Here is a 19,317-nt window from a genome sequence, read left to right on the forward strand (position 1 = left end):
TCTGCTCTCAGCCAATCAGTGCAGTCCGGTGGTATTTTTATATGATGTTGCCATCCAGCTGCTGGAAGGTCTGCACACAGAGAGAAAGACTAAAGCAGATGCTGCTTTCAGGAGCCAGTCAGCTGGTTGGAGGTCAGTGCACAACATACCTGCACTACAGTGTGTGTGTGAACATCCCCGATGGCCAAAAGCTGCTAATTTTTGGAAGATGAAAAAATTTTTTCAGTAACAGAGCTATTTATTCATTCTCTCAGAAACCCTTATCACCTTATTCGCGGTTTGATGTTTGTGGCCCCAAAAGTTATTTAGCGCATTAGCATACACTTTGAACTTGTGCATTAAATAATCATCGTCACTGTGGAAGCAGCTCATGCATATTCTCTCTCTGCAGTGCTCCTCCTGGAGTCAGGTCATCTCCTGCTACTCAACGTTTCTTTCATCCGGTGGTCTGGTTTAAAAGCTCAAACTCAAAAGGTTCCTTGTTCTGGTTCTGCGCCTCAAACAGAACAACATCTTGGTTTTATGTCTTTATAGTTGTGTTCAGTGCTCAGATGTTCTAGTTACATTTTATTGACCGACAACGACGGTCAATTACACATCAGCCTGCGGTTGAAGGCCAAAGTGCACTCCTGTGTGGTTGTGTTGCACTGCTCTCCAGAGGAATGTGTTCTACTGCGGCGTGATGACTGAGCGATGATGCGAGTAATGCTGCACCAGCCGGGATGCAGAATATTCATGTTGTGATTCAGAGGTCGGGCTGAGTCACTCCACCCTGATCAGACTACACGGCGCAGGCCTCCTCCATCGATCGGATATCTTTCCACCAAGAACTGCTTCGAAGCACGAGAATCAAACTGTAGCCTGATACATCGCAGGAATAATCTGTATTTGCAGCTTGGTGGTTAAACGTTAGCGTTTCCATGAAAAAACACCAGTACTGATCAGTACATGTTGTTAATTTAGAAGTATTAGTTAATATTTTGTAGTCATCCATTGTAGGAAAAGGTTCCTTTTCCTGTAAATACAACACATTTTCTATGTGTGCATTTTCCTCTCCAGCATCCTAATTAACCAGCAAGGAGCAAATATTCAGATTTATCAAGTCACTGTCATTTGGAAGGCAGACCACTCACCACTACATTCATTCAATAAGGACACATCATCTGGACCAGATTGTTGTGAATACCATTTATTAGAAAAACACTGTGTTCAACATCTCTTGTGACATCCGGTGTGCTCACAGCAAGTGATGAACCTGTGCAGAGTTTTCAGAGCAGGTCAGCAAAGGACGCGAACTGGAGCGGAAACGAGGACTCGACGTGAACGAGGAACCAAATCAACTGGTTTCGAGGACAGAGGGAGTGGAACGTTTTCTTAAAAACTCTGTGGAAAATAAACACCCTTTCATGAAGGCCTTTGCATGCGCTGGAAAAAGTGGATCCTCACAGCCGACTCGCTCGCTAGCGCCCAAACAAACCATGAAGAGATCCACTTTCCCAGTGAGGTACAGTATCCCAGCAGCACCGCACGCACACACGCACACGCACACACACACACACACACACACACACACACACACACACACACACACACACACACACACACACACACACACACACACACACACACACACACACACACACACACACACACACACACACACACACACAGCTCTCGCACACACATGCGTCATTATAATGTAACACTGCACTCTGTTGTTTCACATGCACACAGAATGCAGCTAAACTCTGCTTTGGTCAGATAAATAAAAACAAGTGAACAGAAGTGGGCGAGGAGTCCTGCTGATGTGCGGCGTCCATCCGTGGCTGCCGAACAGTTCTCGATCATTCGGACGCTGTGTTGGCTGAGAGAGGCTGCAGCAGAGGTGCAACACAAGGCAAAGTGGTGTTTTGCCACTCAGGAGGAGGAGGTGGTGGTGGTGGGGGGGACAAAGTCTGCGTTCACACTGACAGCAATAAGCAGCCAGAGGTCCTCCCATTTCTGCTGAGAGCTCAAACTGTGTGCTTATTGGCTGTTGAAGACCAATCAGGTTTCTGTGCTTGTTAGTGTCACCGTTTCTGATTTCATACATGCTGTGGGAGGACTGTGTTTTACAATCAACGCTCGTTTCTCTGAGCTGATGTCAGTGTACGGATGTAAATAGAAGCACTCGTTGCTGTTCGTGTGAGCACAGCGGTGGAGGGAGGGGGTCAGTGTGCGGCCCGTCTCATGCGGAGGGTGACGGCGTGTCTGGGTCCGGCTCGTAGTGGTAAGTGGCCTGAGTGTGGCTGCCGCCGTGCTGCTGCTGGTTGCTGTGGGCCAGGCTGTGCGCGGCCTGGCCGGGACTGTCCTGAGCCTGCTGATTCGGGCCCTCGTAGCCTTGCGCTAGCTGAGGGCCCGCGTTGTTGTCCAGCCCCTGTCCGAGCGGCGGCTGGTAGGGGTCGTTGGCGCCCGGCGGCTGCGGCAGAGTGTCCAGCTCGTCCACCTGTGGCCCCGGCGGCTGCATGACCACCAGCTGGTCCTGGGGGATGTCCGCGGCGGCCGCGGCCAAGTTGGTGATGGACTTGGACTTGACGCACTGGAAGTCCACGTGCCGGCTCTTCCCTTCCTCCTTCTCCCAGGACATGCGGATGAAAGGACGCTGCACGTAGTTGTAGATGACCTCCGGACGACCTCCAGGACGCCGCTTCACCTTCTCTTTGTAGGTTGGGTAACCTGGAGGAAACCAGATAACAAAAAGTGATAAGAGCATTGAAGGACACGATGACGGCTAGTCTGACATTCACTAATTTGCTTTCTTGAGGGTCAGATGTGAAGACTGATGTATGTGCTGTAAACATGCAGCAGGAGCCAGCGGTCGGTTAGCTTAGCTTATCTTAAAGAATAGAAACAGGCAACAAAATCCAGCTGCCAGAAGCTCTACAGCTCACTCACCGACATATCTCATTTGTTCAGTCCGGACAAACGTGTGAAAGAACACTTGCTGGTTTTACAGGAGGTCATGTAAACTACCCCTTTAAGTATTTTAGCACTGAGCTTAGATTTGACATTTCATTACAAACACGCTCTCTGTTCGCATTTCACTGGTGTTGTTGTGGAAACTCTTGCCTCAGGTTCAGCCATTAGGACTTTTCCAGTGAGCTGACATCATCTCCAGTGTGTAGACACGCAATGATGCCGAATCACGCTGAAAACATTCCCCGCTGTGGCCCTGAGGGAAAGTTCCACTATTTTTCTTTAACAAGTGAAACTGCCGCCATGACCCGAAAACATTTATCCTGCATAGCTGCTTTTTGTGTTTCAGCTCAGGGAGTTTAGGAACTTAGAACTGCCCCAAAGAATTAAACCAACCTCCTGATTCCAAATTCCAGCACCAGGCGGGAAAATACACGCACTTCTCCCTCCAGAAATTGCATTTTTCTGACTGCTAGTGCTTTTCTCCGATTTGGAGACGACATAAATGAAGAAAAAGACTTCGACTCAGTACCTTCTATTCCCAGCCGGATCTTTTTCAGTCCTCTGTCCTTCAGCACTGACTTGGCCACGTCTCTGTTCTCGATGTACTTGAAGAAGCGGTACAGTTTGGTGCTGTAGATGACTGTTGAGGGAACAAAGGCACATTCAACACATGAAGTCGGCGCTGCCTTAAAGAAAAAAACACTCATTATTGTCAATGAGTCCCATGAAAAGATCAATCCTCTCAGCAGTTTGACTTCTCTCCCCTGTCTGCGGCTCTCGGCCCACTGACATAAAAACACAAAAGCTTTTTAAAAGGTTGACTGCTTTCAGTTTTCAGCAAATGTCATTTAAACAGGAGCGTGCAGTGCTTTTGCTGGGGACTATCTTCAATCCACATTTGGTGATCTGGTCAGCGTTGAGCGCGTCTGTCCTGTTTGCTGTGGGTGCTGACTCAGCTACTGATAGATTAGCTTCGCACGAGCGGTCTTCTTCTGTGGTACAGCCTGCAGAGAAGCCTCTCAGTGCTCACTTTATCTGCAGCGTGACTGAAGCGCTGAAGAGCTTTTTGAAGTTTTAGCAGTTTCAGAAAATGTCACAGCTATTACTTTCGCAGGAGCTGCAGGAAGCGCTCGCGCCACGGTAACCTGTTTTCATCAAAGCTGATAACTGGAGCGTCACCTCCTCACCCGGCTTTGAGCCTGACACGCTGCTACGAAAACAGGTCACGAGCAGCGGGGATTCACCGTGGGTATACGGCAGGTACAGTGTGAGCAGATCCAGAGTCAGTGATTGGTGCCTTACTCTGCGAGTACTCCTCTCCCATCTGTGGAGGGTACTCTTCGTCCCAGTCCACCACGTCGTCGTCGGTCAGCACCACCACGTGACACTCCCTCTCTCCGCTCTGAGCGCTGGCCACCATCAGCGGCAGCACCATCTCCTCCAGGTAACACTCAAACTGACGGCGGGCCCCGTCGTTAGACAGCTCGTGCATCAGGGCGCCTGGGGAGGAAGCAGGAGGAGAAGATGTAGACAAAGACCTACATTCATTTCCTGGAGACTTACTCTAACCTGAACCTGACCTTAGCCCACGTCTGTGTTTCGTTCATTGTTGTAAGCATGGACAAGCACATGCGATACAAATCCCTGCCAATGGTTTCACACTTTTCCCCTGATTGGCAGGTGGCTTTAATGCGCCTAGAACGCTGCCAGCAGGTAAACATGGATGACAGCAATGCTAATTTTGCGAAGGCTTGAAAATGATTTCTGACATGTTGGAGCTCGAGGACACACACGATGAGCTCTGGACACACTTTGTTTAGAAGACATCTGCACACTTTGAGGGGACGTCTGGACAGTGTTTCCTGACTGCAGAGCATGCTGAATGGACGCCAAACCACTGATTACTGAACACTGTCAGCTTTAAAAATGACAAGGCGATCAATGCTTCTATTCTTCTTCAGTGTTGTGTTTAAGGAAGGGAGGCTCTGGGAGCAAATGGAAACTAGCTGCTCTGCTCTTAAAGTTCATGGGCTTCATTGACACAGATTCGACTGTAGTATAACGTCTTCTTCTGAGAATCCTCTTCCTGGCTCTACAGCTGATGATAATCAGGCAGCACTGCACAAGCTATGAGCTATTTATTACCTGTGCTGACCTGCATAAACATAATAAAAATATAATCAACTCCTGAACACAAACCCCACACAGAAGTAAGGGTGTTTATCGCAGCCTTAGTGCGGCTCCATCCGGAACACAGACTGATTTAAATCAGACTCAAATGAACCACAAAAACCACTTGAAGCAGCAGCGAAGGATGAAAACCACATCCTGTTCGTACGAGAATGAGACCTGCTCGCCTCGGCTGGTTACGTGCTTGCATAAGAAGCATTAAAATCTCATAGCTAATTATGACCTACTTAGAGACCCACGCACACATACGCACGCATACAGCAGCAGCCTGCGAGCTGAAGCTGCTCCTTTCACACACACACACACACTCGGGGACACGGACAAGAGGCACAAACATGCACAATAACAACAACGTCGCACACAGACAAACTGTTGTTTCCATGTAACAAAATGACGTCACAGGTGCATCAAACATCAGCAACAGCTTCATCGGCCAGCCAACCGCGTATCACGTCCCATGTCTGTCTACTAACCTATTCTAAATGAAAAGAAGGCCGCAGCTGCCTCTACCCATCGATTACGCAACGAAGCCTTCTGCAATAAAAATAACCCAAAGTCTATTTGTGCTCTTCTCTAATGCTGTAATACAATAACAATGAAGAGGCTCTGAGCCTCACACTCACCAGAGTCCAGCAGCTACATCAGCCTGCAGCCCTGCACACCTCACACAGTAAACAGTGACGGCCGAACGAGCGGCGTGTGCGCCTCGGTGTACTCACTGAGGTCTCTGCACTTGATGGTGCTGTAGTTGAAGGAGATGCAGAGGTAGTCACATGCCTCCCTCAGCTCGGGAATGGAAACGCCGTCAGGGCAGCGGATTATCCCCGACTTGTAGTAATCCTGCCATTTTCAGCACAACCCACGCGCGCGCACACACACACGCACGCACACACAGAGAAATGAAGAAACGGCAGGCATTCACGCACAAGCACGGGAGAAAAAACAAGACGCCATTATTGATGCTGCTTCACTTGCACGGCTAGAGAGAGAGAGAGAGAGAGAGAGACAGATGAGGAGAGGGAGGGATGGAGAGCGAGAGCTGATGAAAGTAAAATCCGGCGGACGTCACAGGCGAGAGAGAAGAGAGAGAGACTGAGAGGAGAGGGAGGGGGGGTGGAGAGCAAAGGGCGAAGCCAGCAACGTCACTTTCCCTCCCTGCTCCACTTTCCCTCCTCTCGCTGTCTCTGTGCAGCCTGTGTCCAATGAGACACACAGTGGCCGTTTCCCAGGAGAGCCTCTACCCAAACACGGCAGGCTGCAGCGGAAAGGAGGCGAGCGGGCGCACGGCTCCTCTCCAGCCCTGCCCTGCGCTCCTCTCACGTCTCCTTGGGGTTTGTTTAATGCCTGCACGCATGCACACTCGTGCCAAAATCCATTATGCCACGACCACAATCGAGCCATTATTTGCTCTCTGTGCATGCATCGCTGAAGGGCTGAGGCCAAGGGGGAGAGCTTCGCACTCGCCAGGGACAATTTGGGGGATACGTGTCAACAAAAGCTCACCAGGATGCTTTCAGGAAGAGTTTGCAGTCATGCTGATGACCCACTGATGGCTACTCGCCTCCAGATATGACCTGGGTTTACAGTAGATGCTGGGATCCTGTACAAGCGTCTCCCCTCATGACCCGTCTCTGTGCTGCTGCCCTGTTTTTGTTTTCCACATCACAACCTGCTGCCGCAGTTTCCTGTCAGCACTAATAAGCATGCTGACAAGCAGCCTCTGTGTACTGGCTGCTTTCAATCACAGATTTTTCAGCTCTGTAGTATTTGACTGTCGTGCTGTGACGGTGGAGCGAGCACAAACACCGAACCGAACCGCTTACTTATTTATCTTATTCATCATGTTCTCGTGCACGAGTTGTGATGTGAGTTGTGATATGAAGTTGTTTCTGTTTTCTCACAGGCTGCACCACTGATGGACTTCAAAAGATATGTAATGACCTTCACTGATCTTCAGCGCGAGGGATTCATAATTATCGCTGTACTTGGCACAACTCAAAATTGGCCCCTTCTCAGTGTTTTCTGCCTTATTCGAGTGACTAATTTGTCATCAAACTTCCACAATGAGCCGCAGGTCTGACAGGGGCTGCACAGTGAAGAGGCACACGGGAAGTGTGGGGGAAGGGGGGGGGGGGGGGGGGGTTGACGCGAAACAAAGGCTCCCAGCTGGATTTGAAGCAGGGATGCTGACTGCCTTAAACTGAAGAATCCAAACAGAAAGGGGACTTCCATATGATACTGAGCTGAATCATCCCTGTCAGTACAAGCAGCAGTGAAGGACCGAGTGAAGAGAGGGACTGGAGTGGAAGAGAAGATTGGCAGAAAGGGAACAGGGACAGAGAAAGACAGAGGTGGCGGTCTGCTGGGAGGTGTCCTGTATGTAATATTAATGGAAGGGTGGAGGGAGACGAAGTCGAGAGTAAAACAATGCGAGGTGCAGTCTATGTTTCAATGGGGATCTGAACTCAGTGGACCCAGAGAGAGGAGGGAGGACAGAGGGATTAAAAGATCAGAGAAATACACAGGGATGAAGAGTAGGACAGTGAGCCAGAGACAGAGAGAAGACAGGAAAAGCGTGAAGACGACGGGGAGAGACGGAGATACAGACGGAGTAAAGTCAGCACTCTCACCAGAATGGCTCTGAAGACGGTGGAGCTGATGCCATCGGCCACCTCAAACTCTCCTTTTTCATTGGGTCGCGTGAAGTTGTTGTCCCGCCCAGAACCAAACATCCTGAAACAAACAACAGGTGAGAGCGCTGCTGCTGCTGCCGCCGCCGCTGCTGTCTGCTTCAAAGCCGGGACGGCGCATTAAACACGCCGAAGACGCTGGAGTTCAAAGCTTGAGCGCCTGCATGCGATCACAAAGGAAAACTGTGCCGTTTGGAAATGAACGTGATCAAAAGAGCTTCAATAAAGACACACGGAATCAAGCCGAATCTCTAAACACAAATGCGATCCGGTTCGATGTGAATTTTTAAGCCTCAACAAACTTTTAATAACTAACATTCACACACTTCTGCCGCGAAACTTCGCCCATCGTTGAGGGCGCTGGCAGCCTCAGGACTGCATTTTACAGCGTGAGGAGCAGGAGGGAGCTGTCCTTTCAGCACCAGCAGAGTTAAAGCTTTTAGCCTCTGGGACTGGCAGATGGCAGGCGGTGTGAAAGGTGAACAGAAAAAAAAATCCAAAACAGCACATAATGCTCGTCTGCCTTAACGCTGCCGTTCATTTTTATAACTGCAAGACCTCAGCCACATGTAAAAAGTCTGTTTTGTCAGATAATGAACGTCATAATAAGGGAGGCTGGGACCTTTCCCATAATTCATCACACAGCACGGTGACAGAGGGGCCCTTCACAGGCTGCTAATTTGATGACACCTGGAATGTCAATAATATTGGATGAGATTGTTTTGCGCAACCAAACGTGCAGAGGCCATAAAGGATTGCTGTGTTGGAGATAAAGGCAGAAAATAAACAATCTGTGAAGGAAATATGATTGTGTTGCACTTTTCCTAGCAAACTTTTTATTCTTTATTAGATATGAAAGAAGCAGGGTGCCCCTATAGCTCAGATGGGAGGGCGTACGCCCCATGCATCGAGGCTGTCAGTCCTCTGCAGAGGCTGCAGGTTCGACTGACTGTCGTACCTTCAGCTGTCGCTATCGTAAAGGCTAAAAAGCCCCCAAAAAAGTAATTAGAAAAAAATAGATTCAGTGAGTCAGTGACGCTGTCTTAGCCGAGATGACTAAACACACAGTTCAAGGTCTGCTTGCTAATTTTTACAGCCAAGAGAAAAATCCTCCATCAAAATCCACGACAGGATCAAAATTACGACTCAAACACAGACTAGAATTAGACTAAAACTGAGTCCCACTGACTAAATAAAGACTGAAGCAAAGCAAAAAGGCTAAAATGTGACTTTAAACCGAGCACAATTTTCAGTTAGCGTGTAAGATTTCTCTGTGTAACACTCAGCATTAAGAACGGATCAGTGTATCTCTGTCAGGGCTGAAAGTGGAATCAAACAGGTTTCCAAAGCAGCCTGGTTTTAGTTCCCACCTGATATTTTGAGAAACGTGTTAAATATGGCAAGCAAGCAAAAGCAACCTCGCTGTAGAGACAGTTTATCAATTTGTGCGGCCAATCATTTCCTGCGTTCCGTTATCTATTTCACCTCGAAGTTACCGTGTCACCTCCTGGCGCGTCTCAGACGCTGCAACTCGTAAATATTCCTACGAACCGACGTCACAAAGGGACCATTTACCAACATTTAATCCACCTCTCAGTCATTACCTGCCCAGCATGGTGTTTGGTTGAGCTGTGAAGATGGCGGGATCCACCACAAATCTTGTATTGTCCACAATGAGCGTCACTCTCTCTCCCAGTCTCAGTCCGCTGCGATGCCCCTCTTTCGCGCTGACGTCATACACGTAGATCATATCACACAGTCCTTGGCCGAGGGTCTTGGAGTGGTGGTCTGCCCCAGGAGGACACAGGGACCGAGGTATGTGTCCCCCGATAAGGGTACCTCCAATGTGGGAATAGGGAAGGGAAACCCTGGGAGGACGCGGACTGGAGGATCTGGAGGACGAGCCTCCGTCGCCACGTTCACGGTCTGTGGGAGAGAGGAGGACAGTCAAATGCATACATGTAGTGGACAGACGGGGAACAAACAACGGTTGTGTTGCTGAGAATCACTTCTTTTCTCCTCACCATGCTGCCGAGTAGGCGAGGTGACGTTCCTGATGCAGGGCGTCAGCTGACTCTCCCCTCTCTCATGGGAGGAGTCACGAGAGCGGTCGCTGGAGCGCCGCCGCTGCTCCCGGTAATGCTCTGCTCCTCCTCTCTCTCTCGCCCCTCCAACAGCACCGCCACTGGCCCCGGCCCCGTACAGACTCATGGTGCTGACCTGCTGCTGGTGGTCGCGGTCCAACACTGACAAGCCACACTGTCGGTCACTGCTGGAGATGAGCGCAAACACACATGCGCGCGCGCGCGCACACACACACACACACACACACACACACACACACACACACACACACACACACACACACACACACACACACACACACACACACACACACACACACACACACACACACACACACACACACACACACACACACACACACACACACACAGGAAGTCAAAGCTAGGAGCATGACTTTCATTTCAGCTGAGTGGCTGCTGAACTTTAAGTGTGACTGCACTACTTTTTTGCTGGATTTTGGTTAATTATTTGTTCAAACTGGACTGTACCAAAGATATCCGGTGAAGAAAGAACATTATGTGGTCTCACTTTGAGCTTTTAGAAGGAAAAAAAGACGAGCCAGAGGTTCATTCATGAGTGTGATGTAAAAGACTGATGACATTACCGACACCTCCAAATATCTTGTGTTCCAAATCCCATCCATCCATCCATTGTCTATACCCGACTATCCCTTTCGGGGGTTGCGTGGGGGGCTGGAGTCTATCCCAGCTGTCAACAGGCGAGAGGCAGGGTACACCCTGAACCAGTCACCAGTCGATCGCAGGGCAACATATATAAACAAACAATCATTCGCGCGCTGCACGGTGGCGCAGCAGGTAGTGCGCGTGCCTCACAGCAAGAAGGTTGCCGGTTCGATCCCCGGGTCAGGCGGGGCCTTTCTGTGTGAAGTTTGCATGTTCTTCCCGTGCATGCGTGGGTTCTCTCCGGGCACTCCGGCTTCCTCCCACAGACCAAAAACATGCTCATTAGGTTAATTGATGACTCTAAATTGTCCGTAGGTGTGAGTGTGAGCGTGAATGCTTGTTTGTCCTTGTATGTGGCCCTGCAATCGGCTGGCGACCGGTTCAGGGTGTACCCCGCCTCTCGCCCATTGTAGCTGGGATAGGCTCCAGCCCCCCGCAACCCCGAAAGGGATAGGCGGTATAGATAATGGATGGATGGAATCATTCGCGCTCACACTCACACCTACAGGCATTTTTAGAGTCACCAATTAACCTAATGAGCATGTTTTTGGTCTGTGGGAGGAAGCCGGAGTACCCGGAGAGAACCCACGCATGCACGGGAAGAACATGCAAACTTCACACAGACAGGCACCGCCCGACCCGGGGATCGAACCAACCAGCAACCTTCTTGCTGTGAGGCACGCACACTACCTGCTGTTCCACCATGCCACCCATGTTCCGAATCTAAATCTATCTTTTTTAAAAACTCTAATTGATCAGAGATGCACTGATCGATCGGCCAGTGTCAGGAATTGGCTGGTTTTCAGCATGATGGGCCATGACCGCTGACCAGCCGATCAATGTCAGATATACCCGATTCTGTGCAGGTCAAATTTATAAGCATGGAGCCCGGGGTGGCAGCAGGATCGCCAGCGCCCCGCCAAAAGAAAAAGAAAAACTCTTTTATTTAGACTATGGGAAGTAAAACACGGGAGATGAAGTGGGATATACTGCAATTCATTTTCAGTTTGAGTTCATTTGTACAAAAAAGCTCCAATAACCTGGAGTTTTTGAGCAGATGTAAAAGTTATTCAACAGTTAGTCTTTTATCATGAACAAAGACTTGGATTTTCCATTAAACAGTCGTTACTGCGTGCTGCCAATTACAGTTCTTGGAAATCAAAATGCAAACTGCAGGTCAGACTTGGAAGAAAATCGGAATCATCCTGGAAAACTGCAATCGGTGGATCTCTATAATTCATGTTTTTGCAGCTTAACGAAGCATCTTTTTATTGAACTCTTTCAGTCACTTAAAAGGAACAGAGGCGGAGAGGAGGGGAGCTGTTGAATGCTCAAAGTGAGAAAATGTAATATGCTAAATATGCACATGAGTGCAGGTACTTCCCTGCTCCGTCAGCACTGCTTTCTCACGGTCCTGCACTGAGCGACTCGCCTCCTTCTTTGGTCATTCTACAACACTTTTGGCCATTCTGGGTTGCCTTACATTGGGGTAGGATGCAAGCTGGCTAAAATTGATTAAAACCTTGATCAAAACTGGACGGATCTATTAAAAACACAGTTCAAGTGCTAATTTGGTAGCAGACAAAAGCTACTTAAAGGCCACATGCGCTGCAGGGGACAGTGGGACCCCCTCCACCCTGGCACCACTCTTAGAGAGAGACGATCATAGCAAAACTTACAGACCTACTTCCAGCTGACTGCGCCACCCTACCCCGACAGAAAAATCCTCTGCGATGCTTATTTGTGTGCCGCGTTATCACAGCAAGACCCCAAACTACCATCAAAGTTTGATATGGTCAGAACTTCAAGTCCGAGTGGGATGACACCCCTCATCATACAGAAACCAAAGCACTGATGCATGATTTCGTGCAACAATGAGATAGATTACTTGGTGCTAAGATTAGATCCTCCCCGGGCACACTCACACGCACAGTTGTGCAGAAATTGCTCAGGGGGTAAGGGGCTTGTTTTTTGCTGAGCTGTGGAACGAGAAGAGAGCCTGTAAAAAAAGTCTGCAGTCAACTCATGTGAACCCTTACAGGGACTGAGTGCTGCAGAGACAGCGCTGACACCCAACTCAGCCTGCAGCTACATACGCACACTGCCCCGGCATCCATTAGGGAGTGTATCCATGTGAAACAATCTGAGCGAGCGGAACTCACTTACAGGACAACAAACAGAAATGGCTTCAACTGTTTACTTGCTCCGCAGGCTGGTTTCTCCCAGATTTCTGACTGATGGGTCACAACCACTCCACCTCGCCTCGGAGCGAGTGATGCTTCCAGGAGTGGTTGGCTAGTACTTCAACGTTTTTTTTCCAGAGACAACCGAGGAGCCCAGAGTGAGCCGTTGTAATATCTGGCCTCCATTTCAGCAAGGACTTAACCACACCGTCTCATGCATACATTAATGCACATGCATGCGCACTTGAGTGCCATTCAGAGAGCGATGTGAACGCTTTCGATTTTTGGACACTTTTGTTGTTAGGCTTTCATTTTCCTAATATCTTGCCTGAAACAGCCTTTTTTTCCCGTTCTGTTACTTTCTCTGATGAAACGTTTGATTCAGGCAAGGTTGTGATTTATTAGTGCACACGCTCAAAAGTGCAGCATGCGGCTGAGCTTGAAAGCCACATAATGCAGTTACAAAAGGACACTTTTAAATAAGCACATTTAAATAGTAAATACATGAAGATCAGAAAGAAGATGAATGGGAGGGTGTTAGACATGCATGTGTGGTGGTATCTGAACTGCAGTCAGCACTGACTTAAAGATGGCCAACAGCACTGGATTACTGCCTTATTGTCTTAAATTGGATCACACTGATACTTAAAGCTTTGGTATTGATAAGAAAGGGAATCTGGTACCAAAACTTTTCTAATTACATTATTATTCAGCTGAATTATGATGCGTTGTGCTGATGAATATATCCATTTCACTTCACCTGTGAGAGTGTAGCTTGCTATCTTATCAATAGCTATGAGCTTGTGAGGCAAAAACACATGCAGGTCTCACTAATGAAGAGAGCCTCGCTCTCTTGAGAGGAGCTGCTATGAAATATGATGATGACCATCCACTCTCAGTTATGGAATCAAAGAGATGGAAAATAGGAGCAAGGAGGGGTGGAGGGATGGACTTCTTTTTTTTATTATTTTATACCAATCAAGTTGGTGACACATGAAGAGCCAGAGTACTGCCTTGTACTCAGTTCAAGACTGAATAATACAGTCTAAGCTTCTTTTGTTTCCCCGCACTGAGTCGAGTGAATTTGTTTTGCCTCAAAGGCCTGTAATGAAAGAAAGACACTGGATATCAGCTGACATCTGAATGTGCTGGATGGCCGGGTAGCTGGCCAGCTGACTAACAGACTGATTGAGAGGCTAATTGGCTAACTGTCTGGGTGGGTAGACCCAGAGAGAGGCGAAAAAGATGTAACAAGACCAGTGAACTGATGGCACAAAATGATCAGCGACGCAGCGCGATGACTGCACATCACCTTGAATTTCCACTTCTGCCTAAGCTACACCTAGTGAAGGTCACAGAATCCTTTTTGTTCGGTGGTGCCTCACCAGCCTAAAGATGCCGAAGATCATCACACGCACGCACACAAACCCTACATGGACACAAAGGATGTCAAAACACAAAGGACTTAATAAGGTCCGACATGCAAATGTAGAAAAAATCAATGCGCACGGGGCCAGTTAACTTTTGAATTCTACTCCGACGGGTACGTTTCAAATCAGAGAGTAAACAGAGACCTTTTTTTCCCTTTTTCTGTTTATAACATGCCCCGCTTCACAGTATTGCTGCAGACTCTGGCAATGTCCTTGAAGGGAAGGGTCACCATAGCAGCTGAGGAGAGGCAGAAATGTGCACACAATGTGCACAGCTGTCTGACACACACGGGGGACAACTTCCCTCAGCGTATTCAACAGACACTACCTATCACTGACAATGCAAAACAACAACAAAAAAATAAATGAAGGCTATTCATCAAAAGAAAAGCAGCCAGGCCCACTTTTATTATACCACTGTACTGAAGAAAATATTGTCCTGAACAATTAGGTCTCCTTTTCTAAACGAGGTGGGACTGATTGAAACACGTTGTGTTTATTTACACTCGTGCCTGACAGAGCATAAATGCATGTTTTATCTCCAACGGGATTTTAATGCTTGGCAGAAATGGGATAATAAAAACAAAAAGCGGGTCTTCCAGCCAAGCAGGCAGGCAGCTGGTGGCCAGACCAGCAGGGTAGAGGGAACAAAGGAACCGAGGAGGCAATATTTCACTCGGGGCAGGCAGCTCCTCTCATCTTTCACATGTCAATGCAAATGCACAGCAGCCAAGATTTCACACAGCCAGACAAAACTAGAAGGGGGGGGGGTAACATTTCACTTGTCCAATTTCCTGTTACTGGTCACCACCCCCTTGATATCACAATCTCCCTTGTCTTTTGCGGAATAGGTCAGTGGCCTAGAGTGCTTACAAAAGCTCCGCATGCACGTTTACTGTGTTAAATACAAGTCAAGTTCACCAACCCATCTAAGACACAATCAGTCCTGGCGTCCTGGCAGTCTATTAAAAGCATGAGGTGAGAGCCCTGAGGGGTGAGGGTCCCATCTATTATTTAGGGGCTGCTGACACCAACACACTAACAGGCAAAGACGGGGAATCTGCTCTCTGCAGCAGTCTGGGCTTAAATCCAGCAAAAGGATGCTGAACACGGGATTTAAACTGGGAAATACCCCCTTAAAACAATAGCATGACTATCATACTTCCTTTTTTCAATACATTATTGAAAATATTATGGAAATCTCTCAAATCATGTCACATAAAAAATGCTGTTTGATACCACAAGATCACTATTTAGTCTCCACTCAGCACCGGAGAGTCAGACGGAGTCCCATCAAGGATAATCCAGTCAGTGATGTTCTTTCTAGGACACTATTAAAAATCTTTGAATTACAGTAAATCATACCACGAGCACTGGTACTAGCAGTGTGCACATGTAACACGATGACCGAGCTAAAGCCCGGTGCTTTGAAAGCGGACGTGCGCCTACCGGTCGGTATCAGAGGGCCAAGTGAAGACAAAGCAGCAGGGGATGAGCTGCGGGATGACAGCGGCACAAAAGCCTTGCGCTCCTCCGAACAAAGCGGGCTTGCCGGCAGCTTCAGCATCCTCGCTCATTACTTTCCAACTTCATCAGCATCGTTTCACACACTCGACCTGGACTTCAACTCGCCGGTAAAATCCGCCGCTTCGACCCAAAGCTTTAAATGTGTCTACGAGGCGAGGAAGACGTGCACCGGTTAGTCATTCAGAGTCACCGGAGGGACCTTAAACTGTGAATGGCCGCGTGCTTGACTGAATCAGAGCGATGCTGCCTTCACGTGCGCCTGGCGAGCTCCCCTTTCTGAGTGCTCTATGCACTTGCAGTGCATCTCGTGGTCGCTGGCCCTCAGTAACGACAAATGCTACTACCTACATCAACTGCAGGATGTCTTTATACCGTCATTTCTCCCAGGACCCTCAATTAATCGCAATATATGGAAAATATTACGGAAATTGTGAATTATGTCGGAATCAAAATGATTTACTTGTACATACCCTCAATCAATTTCAACGAACAGTTAAGTGCGGACATTTTGTCAAAAACGTCGTTTTAAATGTTTTCAACACAAGAAAAATAACGTCCTTGGACAGGAATTGTCAAGAAAACCCATGTGTGAATCGGACGACTTGTCTATTTATGTAAGTCAAAAATACCATTTGTTGGGTAAGCGACATGCAGATTTATTCGCCACTCGTCTAGCCAGATCTAATTTCCAGTAGATTTAGTACATCACTGCCAGATGTTGAACGACAGATCCGGAGTTTTCCGGAGCAATCATTTGATCTGTTCTTTCAAATATGCTCAAAATGACCACATAATCGCAATATGTCCAACACCACGTGAAGGCAGCATCAAAAGAGCACTTACTGAATCGCTTTGCCTGCAAGACTGTCTACAGCAGTTGTCTCTCTCGTCGAAAAAAACGCACGGGGGTAAACAAATCTGAGAGAACACGAATGAATCAAAAATACTAAAATTTTGATTATTATAAAGGGAAGGTAAAAGAAATGTTCCAAAAGCCCAAAAGATATATATTGGCGTTAGAAAAACGTAGTAATCGCAAAATACTGGCCTGCAGGTCCCCTATTTTCTCTGCTCCCTCAGCATCAAGACTGCAAGTGCAAAACGCTATATGGCACCTACTATGTTCTATTATAACACACCTTCGTATTTACAAGTCAAACTGTATTATCCAACGTTATCGCCTTTAAGAGCCCTGGTTGATTAAGAACTGTGTCCAGCGAGAGGATATCGTCTTAGTAATGTCACCTTTGTCACACTAGAGGACTTCTTTAAACTACAATAATAATAATAATATCAAACACACTACATTAACTCTTCCAGACTAAGGCACAAGACGCACAGAGCTGAACAACTCGAACTACCATGCACTGATAAAACTACATCATGTAGTTGACAGTGCAGCACCGACAGCACAAGCAGCCATTGTTGCATAGGTCAACTCCTCCTAACTCCTTCTAAATGTCATGATCCAGATGGAGGCGTCAATGGGTCACCTCCGGCTTTACCATAGTTTTATCTTTTAAAATAATGCTCACTAGGAATTCAGATGCTGCGCACAGTGTGGGATTAACCATCGCAACATCTGTCTGCACTCGTTACAACACCGACTTTCTGACTGCTGTCTGTCCTCTGGACAACAAGGGCTGTGGCGGTGTTTTTCTGTGATATGACGGTGTTTTACCAAATTAACTCTGAGTTTAGTTGCAGTGATTTCAAACCACTGATCTGGTGAATTTTGACAGTAAATCATCGATCATCCATCAAGCAACATGCATACACTGACCTCTAAAAAGTCAAATTTTCTAAAATCTAATCTAATCTCTAACATTCATAAATGTCCTCCAAGTTAATATCAATAAACAAAGGGGCTACATGTGATCCGCTAAACTGTAGCCAAGTGTGGTCAACGGTAACGTTAGATCTCAACGGAGAGCTTGACATCTGCAAAATGGGAGCTTCACATAGCAAAAGTTAACGTGAGCTAAGCTAAAGAAAGTAAGAAATGAAACCGATTCAGACATTTAATGCGAAGGAATTTCACACGATTCTTCAAGCTTCAAACTGTGGCCACGTTGGCTGGAGACACAGCAGGTTACAGTCAGCAGCATGGATTTCTTTTAACCCTACACGTTTCATTGTTGTTACAAAGATGGCTCTAAAGGAAACCTAACTTACTGACCCAAATTTTTTCTGTTTCGAACATCGATTGTCAGTCGTGACACTGTTGAATTACCGGGTAAAATTCAATGCTGCTGTTCATGTGAGGCTTACGGTGTGTGAATTTAACAACGATGTCAAAAGCAAGACGTCAGTCAACATCGTGCTTTACAGAGACTTTAAACCAGCTAAGAGGATTTTAGACTTTTTGGGTAGGCTGTTAAATTAGCGTTAACCGCTAAGCTAAACACCTCGTCGGCAGTTGGGCAGCTAACGTTAGCTAGCTGCTTTTCTTATCGAGAGTTTAAAACAACTTTTCTGTACCTGCTTTCGCTACATTCCGACTTGCCCTCTGTCCGGTCGCTTAAGCAGTCTGCTGTACAATCTCTAAAAAGCGTGGAAGACAAAATGAGCAGAGTTTTGAAGGAAACCCTCCGCTTAACTGAACTGCACTGAGATGCAGACTCTTTGTTTTGGTTTGGGACAGCGGAGTTCGCGTGAAACATATCGCGAGATGAGCGCACATTCCAGAGTTGTGCCTCCCACGTGTAAGCACTCACATAAAATATGTATACTTATCAAAAATGTAGAAAACAGGTCCATGCGTAAATAACCGATTAAAACAACAACAACAACAACAACAACAACAACAACAACAACAACAACAACAGAAACATTTTTCATTCATGATATTTGTATTTATTCATTTTATACACACATAACAGGCTACTTAAAATACTTATAAAACATACTTACAAAAAAACGGTCTATTAAGTAGTTAGACGCACATAGAAAAAATATACAGTTTATTTCTGTCACGCGTGCGCGCGCGCGCGCGCACACACACACACACACACACACACACACACACACACACACACACCTTTAAATCAGATGAGACAGGCACGAATTGAAAGACAGTCACATCATAAACACTGTTGGTCCTACTCTTCATCTCAGTTTGTTGAAGAAGGCTGAGCAGCTTTACTACACCACAGAAAAGTGCATTCACAACGGGGAAGCTTTGCCTCGCCACGGTAGTTTCCCTACCATCAGTTTCATACACATTAATTCTATAAATTAAAAAAATGAAATAAATAAATAAAATAAAAGTACATTCAAATACAGCAGGGACATATTTAGACATCTTGAATCATTTAAAACTAAATAGAAAAAATATCTGTTAAAGGGATATTGGAAATGTTGCTGCGACTGTTGAAATATAATCAATCAAATTCATGAATGCTTTGACTTGAGGAGCTTTTCCAAGAAGTTCAAAGCGTACTGAACCTCCTCCGGCGTCAGGTCGCTCAGGTCGGCCAGATCCTCGGGGCGCAGCCTCCTCCTCGGCCTGCCCGCCTCCGCGCTGCTGCCCCGGGCCGGTGCCGTGTGGATGCCCCGCAGCCTCATCTGC

At 47.2% G+C, this 19,317-nt stretch overlaps 1 protein-coding gene across 4 annotated transcripts; it reads right to left on the reverse strand.

The window, feature by feature from the left end:
* Positions 1 to 1,173: 1,173 nt before the first annotated feature.
* On the reverse strand, positions 1,174 to 18,374 carry LOC139337407 (BTB/POZ domain-containing protein 10-like). Of its 4 annotated transcripts, none has more exons than XM_070971959.1 (8): positions 18,228 to 18,374; positions 9,863 to 10,107; positions 9,443 to 9,764; positions 7,779 to 7,881; positions 5,868 to 5,988; positions 4,261 to 4,458; positions 3,488 to 3,598; positions 1,174 to 2,715 (listed from the first exon to the last, which is right to left on the reverse strand). In XM_070971959.1, exons 2-8 carry the CDS (start codon positions 10,047 to 10,049, stop codon positions 2,228 to 2,230), a joined length of 1,530 nt encoding a protein of 509 aa, XP_070828060.1. In that variant the 5' UTR covers positions 10,050 to 10,107; positions 18,228 to 18,374; the 3' UTR covers positions 1,174 to 2,227. The 4 variants fall into 4 exon arrangements, with proteins under 4 accessions (XP_070828060.1, XP_070828059.1, XP_070828057.1 ...); XM_070971958.1 differs by having other exon boundaries at positions 9,863 to 10,110; XM_070971956.1 differs by lacking the exon at positions 18,228 to 18,374 and adding an exon at positions 15,669 to 15,959 and having other exon boundaries at positions 9,863 to 10,110.
* Between the last annotated feature and the right edge of the window lie 943 nt (positions 18,375 to 19,317).

Source organism: Chaetodon trifascialis, chromosome 10 (genome assembly GCF_039877785.1).
Source record: "Chaetodon trifascialis isolate fChaTrf1 chromosome 10, fChaTrf1.hap1, whole genome shotgun sequence".
In the NCBI taxonomy this organism is placed as follows: Eukaryota; Metazoa; Chordata; class Actinopteri; order Chaetodontiformes; family Chaetodontidae; genus Chaetodon; species Chaetodon trifascialis.

Bases quoted from the DNA above. Each gene is read 5' to 3' on its own strand.
- LOC139337407 (XM_070971956.1), bottom strand. From the start codon at position 15,796: ATGAGCGAGGATGCTGAAGCTGCCGGCAAGCCCGCTTTGTTCGGAGGA. The intron at 5,989-7,778 runs GTGAGAGTGCTG...TGAAAATGGCAG, and splicing joins CCGTCTTCAGAGCCATTCTG to GATTACTACAAGTCGGGGAT. The intron at 2,716-3,487 runs GTACTGAGTCGA...GGTTTCCTCCAG, and splicing joins GATCCGGCTGGGAATAGAAG to GTTACCCAACCTACAAAGAG.